Genomic DNA, 17,647 nt, shown 5'->3' on the forward strand with positions numbered 1-17,647 from the left:
TTTACACTTATGACACTTAACTAAAATTAGAGATGGCTTGGTGGGACAAAATTTGCACAGAAACTTTCTTATTGTTTTGTAAATGATTCACACCGGATCTTAAAACAAAAATCAGTTTATTTAAACTAAAATAAGGCACATTATTTTCATAGTTACTTAAGTGTGAAAGGTGCCTTTGCAGTATGGAATTATTAGGTTTAGGGCTGTTGCCTTTGTCCCTGTAGAATTGTGCACCATGCCTTTGTAGTGTGACCATGTAAACAGCTCATCCATACTACCCTTCTGGGTAGCTGTGGGACTTTCCTGACCATGACCCCGTGCAGGCTCCAGCCACCTCCTACCCCAAGAAGAGAGCTGTGGTCATCCAGTTTGTTGGGCCCCAGACATTCTTCCTGTCCCATTGGACATTCTGAGTGCCACGAAGAGATCTTCTGGCCCTCTGAAACTGGGTGATAGATGCTGCCGTGGTGGCCACGGGAAGACTTCCCTTCCTTTTGGGTCTGCCATCCCTGGGCAGAGCCTTTTTAATCAACATGTCCCCAGACCAGCACCAAAAGGCCTGATAGAATCTGTTTAGGAATAATGGTTGATGAGGTTCAGAGGAGAATTTCTGGGAATTCACTCACCCCAAAGCAGTGCACTCTGTCTTCTGGAGCTCCTGGAGTTGCCTTATTCTGTCCTTTGCTATCGCCCATTGTCATCACTCAGCCTTGTCACTGGCTTACGGAGGGAAGCGTCGCCTGCTGCCCCTGCTCCAAGCTCTCTGTGACTATCCAAAGAAGGCTCTTGCTCTGACTTCCATTATTTCCCAGTGAGCTACACAAATACTTCTTTTGACAAGCTGATTAATTTCCAGCTTATTAATAATATTATTATGCAGTGATTGTTAAAGCTCTTCTGTCTTTGAAAAGGGCAGTGTTTTGTTTTGTTTTTTTTTAAGTTTTATTTATTTAAGTAACCTCTACACCGAGTATGGAGCTCAAACTCATGACCCTGAGATCAAGAGTCACATGCTCTTCCTACTGAGCACTCCGTGTACCCTAGGGCAGTAGTTTTTAATCTGTAGTCCTTGTCCTCCCCTATGCATACAGTGCAACCTCCTGCCACAATCCGGTGATGGGTGATTGTGTCTGTGTATAAAAACACTTATACACAGCTTTCTTCACATCTGTGTCTGTGATCCAGAAAATGTTTATGAACCATTGGAATCTTTCTCTACCCCATGTCCTTCCACTGTAAAATTTTATATACGTGTACGCACTCCATAGAACCTGCAGTCATAGAGCTAGTGGTCTGGGCAGGCTCATCTTGTCTCTCCTGTCTCCTTAGAATTCAGTGATCCTTTCTTTCATTAAGGCCTTTTACTTCTGAATTAGCCTAGCCACTCTCTGGCCTTACTTGTAATATTTCACCACTAGCACAGTAAATCTCAAACCTGTTTGTTTTGTTCTTTGGTTTGTTTGCTAATCTTGAATAACTGTAGTTGTTTCTCACTATTTTCAAAGGACAATCTTAACATGGACAAAGGGCAATCTTTAACACAAATAATAAAGGCAGGCACTCAGAGGATTAGGGATGCAGTGGAGGAGGTATGAAATCAGTCAAATAATAGGATGTTGCAACTTCACATAATTAGAAGTCATTTTATCTTTTACTCTGATCTTCTCTCAGCTTCCAGCCTCAACCCTAGTCCCTCTATCTAGAGCCTCCAGTGTGGGTCCCCTTTTGGCTCCAAGAATGAATTATTCTTTTTTGTTGCCATTCTTTTTAGCTGTTCACAGTGAAAAGGTCAGCTCTTTGGGTAAGACAAATCAGTATTTGATCCACGTTCAACCATTCACAGGCTAGCCTGTGTGACCTGGGGCAAAACTTAAGTCTTTCTGAGCCTTGGGTTTGTGTCCTCATTTGAAAATGGGGAAATAAACTTGAGCACAGGTATAAAAGCATAGCTCATAGTTCCTAGAATATAGTAAATACTCAGTGAATGTCTCTTCCTTTGTCTTTCTCACTCATGCATCCGGGTTTTAGCTGTTGCAACCTGTACTTTCTCTCTTTTTAATGATCTTTCTTTGATTCATTTCATTTCTACCATGTTTATTTCATACAGCATTCAGTGCATTAGTGACTAATAAATGGTAAGACAATTATGACTCTCTAGTCACCCTATAGGGTCAGATTATTAAATTAAAATAAAGCTTAAGGTTGGACATAACCTTGTAATAGAAGAGTTGCACTTAAATATAAGATGATAGGCCAAAATCAGACATGTTGATGTTGGAGAGAAAACCAAATATTTTTAAAAATTTCTTCAAAATAAATGTATTTGGACCCTCAACTCTGTTTAGTGATTGTCCTTCTCCATTCCTAAAGCCATGACCCTGTAGTTAATGTAGGCCTTTCCTTGCATGTAGTTCTCCCCAATTTCCCTGATATTAGGAAGAGGGAAGGGGAAGATGTGCTAATCCTAACCCTTGTCCCTTCCCTGCTGAACTGCAACACCTGTCAATTCTGATACGTGTGAGTAACATACTCTTGACATTGGCCCCTGGATAAAAAAAGAAAAGAGGAGAAAAACACAAAACTTAACTGAACCTCGGAACATTATTGTGTAATCAGAATAACTAAAACACCAAATAATGTTTGTGAAGACACTTCATTTTTATCTGCTAAAGATTAAATTGGTAATAATGTTTTGTAAACAAGAGAAACAATGAGGTTAAATGGGTTATCTTAGTCTTAACGGATGATATAGGTCTGGCAGCACCCTGAGCTTATCATAGTTGTCTCTCCCCTCTCCTTCTCTCCCACTCTCCCTGTTGACTTGAGGGAAAAGAGATTAGGAGGTAAGCTTGAAGCGATCACATGAGCCCTTAAAAAGCCAAAAGGTTTCTCCACTGCATAGAAGAGGAAGTCAGAGATTCAAAACAAGAAACATTTGATGCACCATTGCTGGCTTTAAAATGGAGGGCATACATTGTTAGGGAATGTGAGTGGTCCCCACCTGACAGCTAGCAAGGGAATGGGGACAGCCACAAGGAACTGAAGTCTACTGAACACGGAAATGATCTTGCAGAACCTCCAGACAGGAATTCAGCCCAGCCAATACCCTGTGATTCCCTGAGCAGAGAACCCAGTCATACCATGCTGGAATCCTTCCCCATGGAAACCATGAGATAATGAATCGTTATATATCATCAAGCTACTAATAAATTTGTGGTAATTTTGTATGCGGCAGTAGAACATGCAAGGATTAATCCCTGTTTGAAATGTAGAGGTGCAAATTCTTTCTTGAAAGGGGTTGACTTCTTAGTGTTGAAATGCCTCATTCAGACAATTAGAAGTATAAGAAATAGGTATTGACTGTCTGTGCTTTGCCAGGACTTGCACTAGATGCTGGGGATAAGTCACCACGGTATGACCTCTAGTGAGAAAAAACAGATACACAAATAGTAACAGTACAGTATAATAAATACGTGAAGAGTCCGGTCCAAGGGGCTATAAGTGCAGTGCAGATGATGAGTGTGACTGAGGGAGTTGAAGAAGGCTTCTTAGCATCAAAGGGTACGAATCTGTATTCCCAGCTACCGTAAATCAAGAATCCCTTTGACGAAAATATTTCAAAATTGATGAAAGAGCACAAGTCTGGCATTCTGTACTGACTTGAATTAAAGGAGTCAAAGGAATTTAAAAATTTTTAAACATCATTTAAAAGGATGTGGCATATATTATTTTTGTTTGTTTGCCTTCCACGTTTCTCTTGATTCGGTACATTCAGAATCCTAGCAAACAAGAGGGGGAAAAACGAGAGCTTAGTATATCATGGAAACATTCCATATTATAATCCATGAGTCATTTTCTCTCTGAATTCAACTTAACTGACATAATACTCTTCACTTTATTACCATTGATCGTCGACAATCCACTCTTTCTGTAGTACAAGTCCGAGTGCTGTAGGCAGCATTCTCAAAGTGTAGTCTGCGGAGCCTTGGGGCTCCCTGAGATAGGGGGTCCATAAAGTCATTATCCTCATGATAGCACTAGCACATTACTTGTCTTTTCCATCGTGTTGACGTGTTGACGTTTGCACTGATGGTGCACTGATGGTGCAGGTACAGGTTGCACTGATGGAGCAGGTGGGTGTTAGCTCCAAATAGTACCAGTAATAGCACAAGTAATTCAAATTATTGAATTCTGTACCACAGCACTCTCCCAAGAAAAAAATTGCCACTGTCACCTAGGATGAAGCAGCAAAAATTACTGATTTTACTAAATCTTGACCCTCGAATGCATACCTGACAGACTATGGCTCTTCCAGCTTTGGTAGTCGGCAGATATTTTCTCACAAATGAGCAAAGTGGGTCTCTCTCTAGTGAAAACAATCGACAGCATTTGTTGCCAGTGGTAAAAGTTGAGCTTTCAAGCAAAAGTCAGAATTTTAGGATATTTGTATCCATTACTGTGGGCCACATAGCTTCCCAAATCCTTAAAGGTTTCTGATGAGAGCAGTGGTGATATTAATGCGATTTTTATATTGTGTAATGAAATGTTTCAACTCAGTCAACCCGTATTTGCCAAATGACCAATGGGTAATGTTACAAAATCACGCAGGGTTAAATTTAAATAAAATGCAAGATAGATCAGTGGATTTTAATGTAAGGTAGGAAAAGTATCTAGGTATAGTTTTTGATTCAACATTGCAGATGGCCTTTCAGAAACTACCACTTGTCAAGTTTTAGTACAGTATCAAAGAAGTTCCAGAATAATCTCAAAAACTACGAAAATAATACTCCTCTTTCAACAACACATCTGTGCAAGGTCAGGTTTTCTTCATATGCTTCAACCAAAATAACATATCAAGATGGAAATTTGAGTGCAAAAGCAGTTAAGAGAATCTAGTTGTCATCAGTAAACCAGATGTTAAAGAGATTTGCAAAAAAAAAATGTAAAACTATGCCACCCGTGTATTTTTGTTTATAAAACAGTCACTTTTCAGAAGAATACTTTCTGTTAACATGCAACAAACATAAGTTTGTTGTTTTTAAAAGAATTAATATTTTGGGGCGCCTGGGTGGCTCAGTCGGCTAGACGGCCGACTTCGGCTCAGGTCATGATCTCACGGTCTGTGGGTTCGAGCCCCGCGTTGGGCTCTGTGCTGACAGCTCAGAGCCCGGAGCCTGTTTCGGATTCTGTGTCTCCCTCTCTCTCTCTCTCTGACCCTCCCCCGTTCATGCTCTGTCTCTCTCTGTCTCAAAAATAAATAAACGTTAAAAAAAAATAAAAAAAAAAAGAATTAATATTTAAAAATTTTTCATTTTAATTTCTAATGTGATAAGTGTTTGTAGATAAACCCACACAAACAAAAGCTCAACAGGATCCTCAGTGAATTTTAAGAGTGTTAAGTGCCCTGAGAGAAAAAAGGTTTGAGAACTACTGTAAGAGATTTTTCATTTATTTTATTTTATTTTTTATTTATTATTTTTTTTCTTATTAAAGATAATTTATTGTCGAATTAGTTTCCATACAACACCCAGTGCTCATCCCTACAGGTGCCCTCCTCAATGCCCATCACCCATGTAAGAGGTTTTTCAAATGAATGGGCTAAAATTGTATTATCTATTAAATTACAGTCTAAAAAGGGAAACAAAGCAAGCACATAGCAAACCTACGTGTACATGAATGCTACAGCAGATCTAAGCCAGTCTAAATTCTAAAATATACCATGTCTTAGCGATGAGCAATTTAAACATTTGGGAGTCGGAGTAATTCATTTAATCAGCCTCTTTCTCCTTTCTTCTTTCCTTTATCCAGTCCATAAATATTTATTGAGCATATATTATGTGAATTAGTCATTAATCCATGCCTTAATTCTATGAGGTATCATTTGACCCACTTTGTATATGAGGAAACAGATTCTGAATAATTAAGTGAATTACCTAAGTGTAGTGCCCAAGTGAATATGAATGTTTGGGATGTGAATTCTCTGCCTCCACTGCCCATGTACTTGAATATTAAACTATATTATTACTCATCTCTTCCACTTGGAAGCCAGAGAATGCTAGGACTGTCCGCTTTTGGTTCCCTGGGATACAAGCTGCAGACTTCAGAGTCACTAACCGGGGTTCCAGTCCTGAGGTTAACATCCTGTGTGATCTTGTACAAGTTCCTTACCCTCACAGAACCTTGGTTTTCTTCCCGGTAAAACAAAAATCATAACACTTAGGGGTGATTCCAAGACGAAATGATATAATATATAGAAATCACCACTATCTGGAGAACTAGGAAAATAGTAGCTGCAGACCTGCTGGTGACACCATGATTCTCCACGTGGGTGGTCGTTCCTGTCCAGATGCTTCGTTGCAGGCCACACTCATCTGACAGGGTAGTTTGCAACCGAGATGGAGAGAGAAGCTGAGGAGCAAGCCGTGTGGAACAAGAAGAGCAGGGACTTGGGTGTCAAACTAATGCCAGCACAAGTCCTTTCTCAGCTAATTATTGCTTAACTCTGTGTCTGAAAGAACTCTGCCTTCCCCTCTATAAACATAGAGGTGAAACTGCCCACTTACGTGGATGAGTGCCAGAGAATATACAGACATGGCCGTAATGACTAGCACTTAACTGGGTGTCTAATCCATATTAATTCCTTCCCCTACGACACGTTCCTTCCGCTCTTCGGAAAACATTCTGAGTGTCCAATAGAGAGACCGTCCCTTTGCCTCCAGACTCGGGCTCAAGAATATTTGTCCTGCGAACCTTAGAACTTACCAGTTCCTGCTCAGGAAGTCTTCAGAGCCCAGGCCCTAACTGTTACCTTAAAAAGCTGCTGCATCACAGCCAGCAGTGGTCTTAGATTTGAAAGCCACATCAGACAGAAATCAGGTGTTTAGCTTTGGTGGAGCTTAGGAGATTTCCAGTGCAAAAAATGTTACTTTTGAGGTCTAGTCGATGCAAGAAAACCATTGTATCCTTCCTTTTGGAGTAAATTAAATCTGCTCCTCTGTGGGAAAGCTTGAGAAGCTCAGCTTCTCAGAAGAGGAGGGGAAGACACAATATAAAATTACATGGCTTCTGTTCCACGAGGACCACATTTCTTGAGTTTAATAAAAAGTAAAATCGCACCATAAAAATTGAGGCCAGATGAAATGCCTCATCTTAGTAAGTTGGTGGAATGTTAATATTCTCTGGATTTGGTTATTACCAGCAGGATCGTTGATAAAATGCACAGCCAATTGAAATGGAACTCAAGGCCTTTATGCACAGCCGGGTCTTGCACTGTGGGTTTAGTTGAAATCTGGGGATGTGCAGAATGGGGACAAGCTACTAGACCAGCAGGTTTCTCCCCCAATTCCTGCTCTTACCAGCAGGCCCATGGCTTTAGGCAGGAGGGCGCTGAACCACTTTTTAGTCCTTCCCAGAACCACATCCTCGGAGGCTGACAACATTCATGGCAGCTTGAGTTACTGCCAGCGGTGAGTGGGTCATTTCTGGGAACGCTGCTTTGGGGGTGGCTCTCAGGATCCCTAAGTGGCACCCACTTCGTGTCCACAGGAGGTGTGGGTTTTATTGGCTATGATGCCAAAGAGGTCCTTACCTGCAAGGACCAGCCTGGGTGGCAGCCAAGCTAGCTTCCTTGGAATGTTTTCCAGTCCTGGAGAGAAAGGCGCCAGTTGAGTCTCTGCAGCTCTGACCACTTCTCCTGAGGTGCCTCTTTGTCTGGTGTGATTCCTGTGCCTGGGACAGAGACCACACAGTCATTTCATCTATGTCACATACTGTCAGGTATGGCCCAGATGGTCAACTCAGTGTCCAAGATTTTATGAACTTGGCTCTTCGGGGAGGCTGCATGATGTGCTGGTAATGAACGTGGCCCCTAGAGCCAGACTTGCTGCATTTGAACCTAGCTTTGCCACTTATTAGCTCTGTCCCCTTGGGAAAGTTCCTTGACTTCACTATGCTTCAGTTTCCTCACCTGTAAAAGAAGGATAATAATAGTACCTACTTTAAAGGTACTATAAAATGCTTAGCACACAGTAAGCACTTGTGTTAGTTGCATAATAATTATTATGCACTAGGTAGGTAGCATGGCCTGGTAGTTTTCCAAGCTTGGGAAAAGACTGCAGGCTTCCTACTGATAGCCATGTGTGGGTGCGGAGTGTAGGTGAGAGAGTTGTCTTCTAGAGTCTCCCCACGCCCCTTATATTTTCTTTCCCTTTTCTGGTACCTTCTCTTAACATCTTTCTTACCTGTCTTTTGTTCACCAGCCTGAGATTAAAGAATATGTAGTTGGAAGATCAGAGTCTGTGTCCTGGGTCAGCCACTTACTGCCATGTGAGCCTAGACAAGTTTCTGAACCTCTCTGAGCAGCAGTGGAAGATTCAGGATGTCTCAAGGTCGCCAGGTTATCTCATAAAGATGGGATTAATAGTGGGTGCTGTTACCTCGGGATAATGAAACAAAGGACACACATTGAAAATACCTGAAAATACCTGGTGATTTTCCACTGGAAACTAAGACTTTACCTGTGAATGTACCTATGTACCAATGAATGTACCTGTGAATGCGCTTGACTGTACCTACGAAAGAAAAGAGTCAATGTGATTTTTACCCTTCATCTCTACCTTACAGGGAGATGTGTAGTGGGGAAAAGCACCAGAGTGGGAGTCGGGAGACCTGGGTTCTGTTCAGTGAGGTCCTGGGTACACAGTACCCAGTATAGAGTGGGAGCCGGGAAGATGGTGTTTCTCTACTACTTGATTCCACTGTATGTAGTGACCCAGGGGTTTCCATTCCCTTTTTATGCATTGCGACCCTGTATCACTGCAGTTGTGTAGTGAGCAAGGCTGTATTATTAGAAGTGCTGACAGTAGTCGTGGCTTGATCATCCATTTCCTGGGGCCTCCATTTCTCAGCTTCTCGTCTTAGAAAATACGAATCTTAAAATGAAATTTTGGTTTCTTACAGCTTTAACGTAATATGAAGGCATATAATTAGATACACACTGGCTTTCCTATCACCCAGTTCCTTTTCTTCATAGTACTTGCTGCCGTCTTTTTTGTTTTGGTTTTGTTTTGGTTTTTTTTTACGTATTTTTTCTTTGTCTCCAATACTCCCATCCCACTCCCAGGCCCCTACCTAGAAAGGAAGCTGAGTAAGAATAGGGACCTTGTCTCTTTTGACCTTCAGTGCTAGAAGAGCGCTTGGCACATTTTAGGTGTTTAACCAACATACACATATGCCCTCATATACAGGTATAACCGCACATTGTAATATAGTTACATAAAATTGTCCTTTTGACTAGCTAGTCAAATGGTTGTTCCTCCCCTATTCCCCACCACAACATACACCACACTGGTATTTGGAGATTAGAGGACTAGAATTAAGAATGGTTATATTGTCTGTCTTCAAACTTACACAGAGTACCACTGCCGGGGTTCTTGCCTTGTGTGTACATATAGTATCAGAGAACAAGAACTCCTCCTATCAGAGGAAGCCCACAGTTTAGGGCTGTGGACACGTGATCAAGCTGGTGATGTCTAGCATAGGGGTTGGATCCGTTTATATACATAGTGGAGGTGGTCAGCAGGAGGCAAAATACAAACCTCAGAATTGTGCTCACACATATTATTGAGATTTCATATTGCTTTTATTATTTGGCCACAAAAATGGACATAATCCTTGTTGGCTTTAACACACCTACTAGTACTGCTTTCACTATCCATCTTGCAAAATATAAGACAAGGCCAGAGCTTAAATTAAAATCCTCAGCTTCTTATCTTCTTCCCACAGGAAAGCAAATCTGTGTTGAAAACCGTAAAATTAAGAGGAGAGCAAGGATAGCATAATTTAGCAAAAATTCATGGCACCAGATTCTGAGCTATATGACTGGAGGGATAGGTCAGACATTAAGAAGATGCTGCCTGCTAATGCAGGTTCCTTAAGGTGGTGCTCTGGAAATAAGAAAGGCATGCAAAATATATATATTTCCAGAAGATTTCTGCAATGCTTACTCTTTATAAGCACTCCAAGAAAATACCTTTGTAGATTGCTTGGCAATTATGCTTCTTACGAGACTTTTGAAATGAGACTCAAAGCAGTTTAGTGGAGTTGAAATGTATTCATTTTAGCATTTGAGTGTTGAGATTTTTGTTTCCATTTTAAAAAGGGTTTGTAATGATATCCTTCTATCCCCACCCCCACCCCACCTCCTGTAGCATTCTAAATTCCTTGTATTTAAGAAGCTCATTCTGTGTATTTGGCAAACTGCATCATTAACACTTGAAAAGCATTGAAACATTTTTTTAACCTTTCACACATTTATATGCATAGATGTCTGTGCTGAGGTATATAGAGAAAAGGCATGGGGCTTTGATAATGGTGCTCTATTTAATAAATGCCCAGGGCTATACGAGCTGTGCAAGTTCTGCCATTAGACAGGAGCTGATCATACAGGGAAAATCTAGTATGGAAATTATGTCATTGTCTAAAAAAGGGTGATTTTTCCCCCTTTTTTTTTTTAATAAGTTTTTTTGGGTGGAGGTTGTAATGATAGGGTATAGAAAATTAGTATTACTAGCTGTAAAGAGAGTTAAGTATTACTAGGATAATTGTTCCTAATTTTCCTGAGGGTAGTCCTTCCCGTTGGAGCCACATACTTTTTATATCTAATTTGTAAAACAAACAAAAACACCAAATTTAAAATTAGTGCGTGTGTCAGCAAGTGTGTTATAGGGCTCTCAACCATTCAACATGGACCCACATTTTAAGCAGTTTATACTGTGCAGTTGTCAGGTAGTTAGTTACTCAATATATATTTTTTTAATATAGATATTTGCTTCTGGGGAAACAGATTTCACATGTATTTTAGTTTATAGCACAGTAAAAATCTCACTGATTCAAACTGGTAAAGACCTGTCTGAACTAGTTACTTAGTGAATATTCAAAATTCATTGTATTTTATTTCTCTTAAATCACAAGTTACTTATTACTGTAGTGTTTGTAAAAATTGAGATCTTCCTGGGACTGCTGTAATTAATGGATAAGTTTAAAACCAGAAACATATTTTGCATGTATATAATTGCATCGAGTTTACTTTCTTTTTTCAAGGGCAGGGGGAGGCAGTGTAGAGTTTATCAAAAACAATCTCCCTAATCAGGTTAAACTGCCTGAGTCTTGTTTACATTACTTGCTTAGTAAGCACTTCCTTTGGTGGTGGGGGGATTAAACTTAAAACAAATAAAGAGATCCCAGATTTCAAATTGATACAGCCCAAAAAATAACCTGAATCTTTAAAAATATTATTGTTATGTAATTTTAGACTTCCAAATTCAATAATAAAATTTATTTTTAAGCTAACATAAGACATGTAAAATGTTAACAATTTAAAGTGTTCTTTCAGGCCACATTTCCTGTTATGCATTTAAACTCAAGATTAGAAATTCCCTTTTATCAGTCAAAACTTGTAGAAACTAGAGAACCTGAAGACGAACCGAGTAGTGCTAAAGCATAATGAATGGATGGTCATATTTGATTGACAAAGCTATAAGACATGAAAAAAAATGTTGTAATGTGGTTCTGTAAGATGTACAAACTATAGACTTACAAATTATATACACTAAGGCGGTATCAGTACAGAAAATTTATATTGATTGGGTTGTTTAAAAATTTGACCTTCAAATTGGTAATATTCATTTATTTGTTTATTGAACAGTTTTTTGAGTGCCTTTTTATTGCAGACATATGTAATGAATAAAAAAGAGTTTATAAAATGTTTGTGACTTTTGCTCCAGTAACTCCGGGTTGAACAGTTGAACATAACCTGAGGAGATAATCCAGAAGGTCATAAATATGCATGCACAGAAATTTATGTAACATGAAATAATAATCAACCTAAGTCTCATAGGTGCTGATTGAATAACTGATAGTATATGATACCCATATACTTGAGTATTTAACATGGAAAAATTCTGAAGGTGTAATGAGTACAGCAGATGAGTTCAATTTTTCAGGTCTAGAGATGATTCTTGGGTTGTGCTAATGCCCAGTTACTGCTATTTTGTGACTGTTTCTTTGGGAGAGGTGTTCCTATTAACTGTTGACCTTGTGGTTACTTTGCAGTCAAATAAGGTGCCTGTGGTGCAGCCATCACACGCGGTCCATCCTCTCACCCCCCTTATCACGTACAGCGACGAGCACTTTTCTCCAGGATCACACCCCTCACACCTCCCTTCAGATGTCAACTCCAAACAAGGTGAGAGCCCCTGCCTTCCTGGGCCTTTCTCGATAAGTGAGGAGCCACATCTCATCGGACCGAGTACCTGTACAGGTACCTTTGCTGTATGTCACTGGGTGGATCAAAATACATTTGTTTGGTAGGAGTTTTTTAAAAGATTTGTTGTTACTACTTTTATTTTTCAGGATTAAAAAACAGAAGAAGAAAAACATAAAAGGGTTATTTTCAAAGTGACAGCTTTGAAAATCTAGAATCCACCATATAAACCAATATATTGTACAGATATACTAAAAATTCAGTGCTTGGTGCCCCCTACAGTATTCATTTATTGCAGTTGTAGGTGTTGATGGTAGTGTTAGAAAAATGTTAGAAAACAGACAACATAGGAGATTTTTACTTTGAATGTTCTCTTTTTCATCCTTTTGTGATTTCTTTTGGTTTTAGTCCTTATTATGTTTTATCCTCTTTTTGTTATTTACCAGCACCAACTTAGATATTAATAATAATTAAAGTATAAAACCATCTCTGTTAAAGTCAAAGTAACATGAATCCTGTTTTGCTTCTCTACATTATTACCCAGTTCTGCTTCTATATGGTTTATAGAAGAACACATAGCATAAGAAGTTTGAAAAATCAAAATGCCCAGGTTTTTTTTTTAAATTTTTTATATTTGTTTATTTTTGAGAGAGAGACTGAGCACGAGTGGAGGGAGGGCAAAGAGAGAGGGAGACACAAAATCTGAAGCAGGCTCCAGGCTCTGAGCTGTCAGCACAGAGCCCAATGCAGGGCTCGAACTCATGAGCCGCAAGATCATGACCTGAGCCAAAGTCAGACGCTCAACCAGCTGAGCCACCCAGGCACTCTCAGAATTCCCAGTTTCTAACCTGGTGGGTGTGGGTATGAGTTGGTTGTAGGACTTAGAGCTCAGGTTCTGCAGGCCTTCTGGTCCATTCTGCTTAGAGCATACGTTGAAGATGAATTTGTTTGCCTCTCCTCTTTCCATGTACATACACACTTGGACCTCAACAGGATCTTTAGAAATTCTAAATAAAAGATCCTATAAAACTGTGTGAAAACAGAGAATGTAAAGATGTAAAATCTGCCATCACCGGCATTTCACCCTTTTTCCCAGCCTTATCTTTGAACTATAGTGGACAAGAAAAGTTAGTAAGTGTAGAAAAAGAGTGGAGTTCAGAGGCTGGGTGTTTTTTCCACTACTGTGAACTCTTGTAGGTTACATCCTCAATGCCTTCATTCCCATCCATTGTTAAAACTGCTTATTTGAGGACTTAGTCACTGTCAGACTTTGGCTTGAGTGGAGCTTTGTACCCTTTACCTAGGAAATGTAAGAATCACCTATGCAGATGTTTCCGGGTTTGCCTTGGTTTTATTCCTCATTTCCAGTCCTTCCTCTACTTCCTTTTATCAAGGACCTCCAAGGAATAAGAAACATCAAGACAGGTCTGAGGATGTATGGTGAGATGGGTATTTTAGGAAGAAGGTGGAGTTGGAGAGGGAAGATCAAGAGTGTGACCTTAGTCATGGTGGTGATTTCAGGTGCCTTATAGACATCTGGAGGGAGAGAGAAGGTAGGTAATTTATAGGTCACCATCTCGGAGTGATATCTGTGCTAGAGATGCATATCTGGGAGCCATGAAGCTATAAATGACAGTTAAAGATAGATATAAAAGCCTCAAACAAGCTATTCGCTCAAAGAATCCAATAGTGTGATTTATTTGGTTTTTAACTATTTATTTAACAATTACATGGTGCTTCCTATGTCCTGGGCCCTATTCTAATCACTTTGAAACACACTTATTTAAAAAAAATAACACATTATGGTTCAGAAGTTTTTTCTTCCAAGAATCCTAGGAGAGTTCTATTTTTTTTTTTTTTAATTTTTTTTTTCAACATTTATTTATTTTTGGGACAGAGAGAGACAGAGCATGAACGGGGGAGGGGCAGAGAGAGAGGGAGACACAGAATCGGAAACAGGCTCCAGGCTCTGAGCCATCAGCCCAGAGCCTGACGCGGGGCTCGAACTCACGGGCCGCGAGATCGTGACCTGGCTGAAGTCGGACGCTTAACCGACTGCGCCACCCAGGCGCCCCGGAGAGTTCTATTTTTTAAAAAGACAAATTTATGACTGGCTACCAGTTACATTTATATTTTGTTTCCATCTCTTCTACTGCCCTACCTTGTTTTGTCTTACTAATTGTAATTTATATCATTGCTTTAAAAAAAAATTTTTTTTAAACTCTCCAGAACTAGATAAAGAACAAGTGGGCATGATCAGAAAATTGCATTTTCTCTGAAGTTCTTATTTTGTCCCCCAAATTTGTGATTTTTGCATTCTACTCTGTATACAGTGTTTGTTTTTTTTCTTAATATAAAGGTTTTCTTTTTGTTTGTTTGTTTGTTTTGCTACTTTTTTGTGAGCAAAGAGTTTATATACCTTGTCACCATTTCTCTCTGGGGATATGTAACTTTGGTTTAAAAAGAACTAATTTACGTGATTTGGGGTTTGTATCATTCCACTTGGTCACATTCATCACCAAAAAATAAGTAAAAAGCTCACTAGGTCTCTTGCTTTTATTCTCTTTGTCTTCTACTGCCAGTCTTTTTAGTTATATCATGTAGCTAAATTAGTTAGAACATGGTGGTACTGAGGCCAGAGTTGCTAATTTCAAAACTATTGGGAGGCTGGTTAGTTTTATTTAAAAAATAATAATAATAAATAAAAAAGTATTATGTCCATGCTTTAACCATAGATAGAACTATCCAATAAACATATACTGTAGCAGAACTCATTCTCATTTGTAGGAAAATAACTTTAGGTTCGTTTCACAGTAGGAAACACATTCAGTTTTACCTTTCTCTCACCGTGTTGGTGTGGGGTATGTGTGTGGGTATAGGTTGTAGGTGTGGGAAAGGGAAAGGAAGCTGATACCAGTCATTTTCTTCTCATTATGTCTTACGAAAACGTTGGAAAGAAAGAGCTTTTAGGAAATATTGGCTTTACACATCTGTCTTTGTATTACCCATTGTATCCTTATAAGTAACCACACTCACATAGCACTTAACACTGTGTACCAAGCATTTTTCTGTTTTACATATATTCATGCATTTATTCCTCACAACAACCCCTATTCCATCTTTATACTGATTTTATTTTTTTTAAGTTTATTTCTTTTGAGAGAGAGAGCCACGGCAGGGCGGAGAGGGGGAGAAAGGATCCCAAGCAGCCTCCACGCTATAAGCCCAGAGCCCAGTTTGGGGCCTGATGGTACGAACCATGAGCTCATGATGACCTGACCCGAAATCAAGAGTCAGATGCCCAACCAACTGAGCTACCCAGGCGCCTCTATACTGATTTTAAAGAACAATAACAATTAAATAGCGTCCTCAAAGATAAGTAGCTAGTGAGTGGCATAATTGATGATCCAGGGGCACCTGGGTGGCTCAGTCAGTTAAGCGTCTGACTTTGGCTCAGGTCATGATCTCATGGTTCATGGGTTCAAGCCCTGCATTGAGCTCCACACTAACAGCATGGAGCCTGCCTGGGATTCTCTCTCTCACTCTCCCACTGCCCCTCCGCTACTTGTGCTTTCTCTCTCTTGCTCAAAAGAAATAAACTTAAAAAAAAAAAAAAGAATTAATAGATCCATATGAGTTTGATTCCAGAATCATTTCATCTGTAATTGTCAGAGTTACTTATAAAAGCTTAAAAATCCTTAAGGCTAAGGGCGCCTGGGTGGCTCACTCTGTTAAGTAGCTGACTTCGGCTCAGTTCATGATCTGGTAGTGTCTGGGCTCGAGGCCAGAGTTGGGTTCTGCTCTGATGGCTCAGAACCTGGAGACTGCTTCAGATTCTGTGTCTCCCTCTCTCTCTGCCCCTCCCCTGCTCACACTCCATGTCTCTCTCTCTCTCTCTCTCTGTCTCTCTCTCAAAAACAAACCTTAAAAAGAAAATCATTAAGGCTATGCTGTGTGTAGCCTCCTTCACATGGTATTTAGTAAATATTAGTTAAATGAATGATGTGAAATGTGTCTTCAGTAGCATAGCAGTTGGTGGAGATCCACTTCTAGGATCTTAACATGACAATCTGTGTAGAAAACACAGATCCATTTTCTGTTCATGTAATGGCCTAAGCCACACCATGTGCTTGTTGGTATAATGGTTGGCAAAATTGTTGGTAATACGAATGAAGAATGGGTCTGTTTAAACACTTCTAGTTCATTTGTTCAGTCATTCAAAAGTATTTATTGAGAACCTCCTCTGGAGACCACCATAGTTTGGAACATAGATTGGTAAAACGTGGTCTCTTTTTTCCAAGCAGTATATAAGCTCACATGGAAAAATCATTGGCACAAACTAACTATAAAACAAAATGAAGACCATCTTAAGTACCCTGTTACAAGTACAAATAAAACATTATAGATTCAAACAAGGAAGAAAGATATCTCAGAGCTATAGACATTAGAAGGAGGGGTATTTGAAGTATGAGTGGAAACAGTCAAACTGAATACCCAGCATAGGAACTAGCATGTAGCAAGTGCTAAGCAAATGGTGGTTTCCCCCTTTCTCCTTGGAGCAGTAAAACCAAATCAACCTAGTTTGCGTTGTGTTCGTTCACATCACTCCTGCTACTACAGAATCACTGATGCAGCATTCTAAGTGTGCCTGGAACGTGGACGAGAGCGGAGAGCAGGATTTAGGCTTGTCTGCTTAGATGTGTGATGACATCAGCAAGTTACACATGGCTGTGTCCCAGGGGTAAAAGTCCAGGACAATACATATTTTGTAGGTACCTTAACCGGATGCCTAAACAGTCACTTAATCATCCCACACCTTGGTTTCCCCATTTGCAAAAACAAAGGATTAAAGTGGACAATTCTGATAGTCTGTAACCTCTAGTCATGATTTTCAAGCTCAGATTTCCACGAAGGTTCCAGAGCTCTTGTGAGTTAGTCTGATTTTTCTTTTTAAACTGAGCAGTCCCGCTGCAGACCCTAATATTTGGGGAGGTTTCTGGATCTCGGGGGTAGGGGGCAGCATGTTGGAGAAACTCCCCAGTGAATCCGATGTCATGAATCATCACTGTAGGCTCCTTTAGATTCACGCCACTGCCTGAACTTCCTCAGGCCCAAGAAAAAAAAAAATCCCAGAGTATGAAATTTGGGGTCCACTGTGACCCATAAGCAGTGGTATTTCTAGCCAAAAAGGGGAGGGATTTGAGACAATCTTTTAAAAACAGCAAAAATGAGATAATCTCATGTAAACTGTTGAGGGATTAAAAACCTTCTTCCTACTTGCTTCCTATGAGAGTTGAGAAATAGTTTATCCTAACTTCAGAGTCAAATTAACATCCACTTTGAAGGCAACACTTAAGTCATTCCCATATGTTGAAGACCTTAAAT

At 39.8% G+C, this 17,647-nt stretch overlaps 1 protein-coding gene across 6 annotated transcripts in view; it reads left to right on the forward strand.

Annotated features, from left to right (window-relative positions):
- The window catches only part of LEF1 (lymphoid enhancer binding factor 1), a 121,640-nt gene that overhangs the window by 72,778 nt on the left and 31,215 nt on the right, over window positions 1-17,647 (forward strand). For all 6 annotated transcript variants that reach the window (XM_045470897.1, XM_045470893.1, XM_045470917.1 and 3 more), the window contains exon 4: window positions 12,112-12,244. In XM_045470897.1, the coding sequence (XP_045326853.1) occupies window positions 12,112-12,244 (133 nt within the window). The remainder of the gene's footprint in view (window positions 1-12,111; window positions 12,245-17,647) is intronic.

This window comes from Leopardus geoffroyi, chromosome B1 (genome assembly GCF_018350155.1).
Source record: "Leopardus geoffroyi isolate Oge1 chromosome B1, O.geoffroyi_Oge1_pat1.0, whole genome shotgun sequence".
Taxonomy (NCBI): domain Eukaryota; kingdom Metazoa; phylum Chordata; class Mammalia; order Carnivora; family Felidae; genus Leopardus; species Leopardus geoffroyi.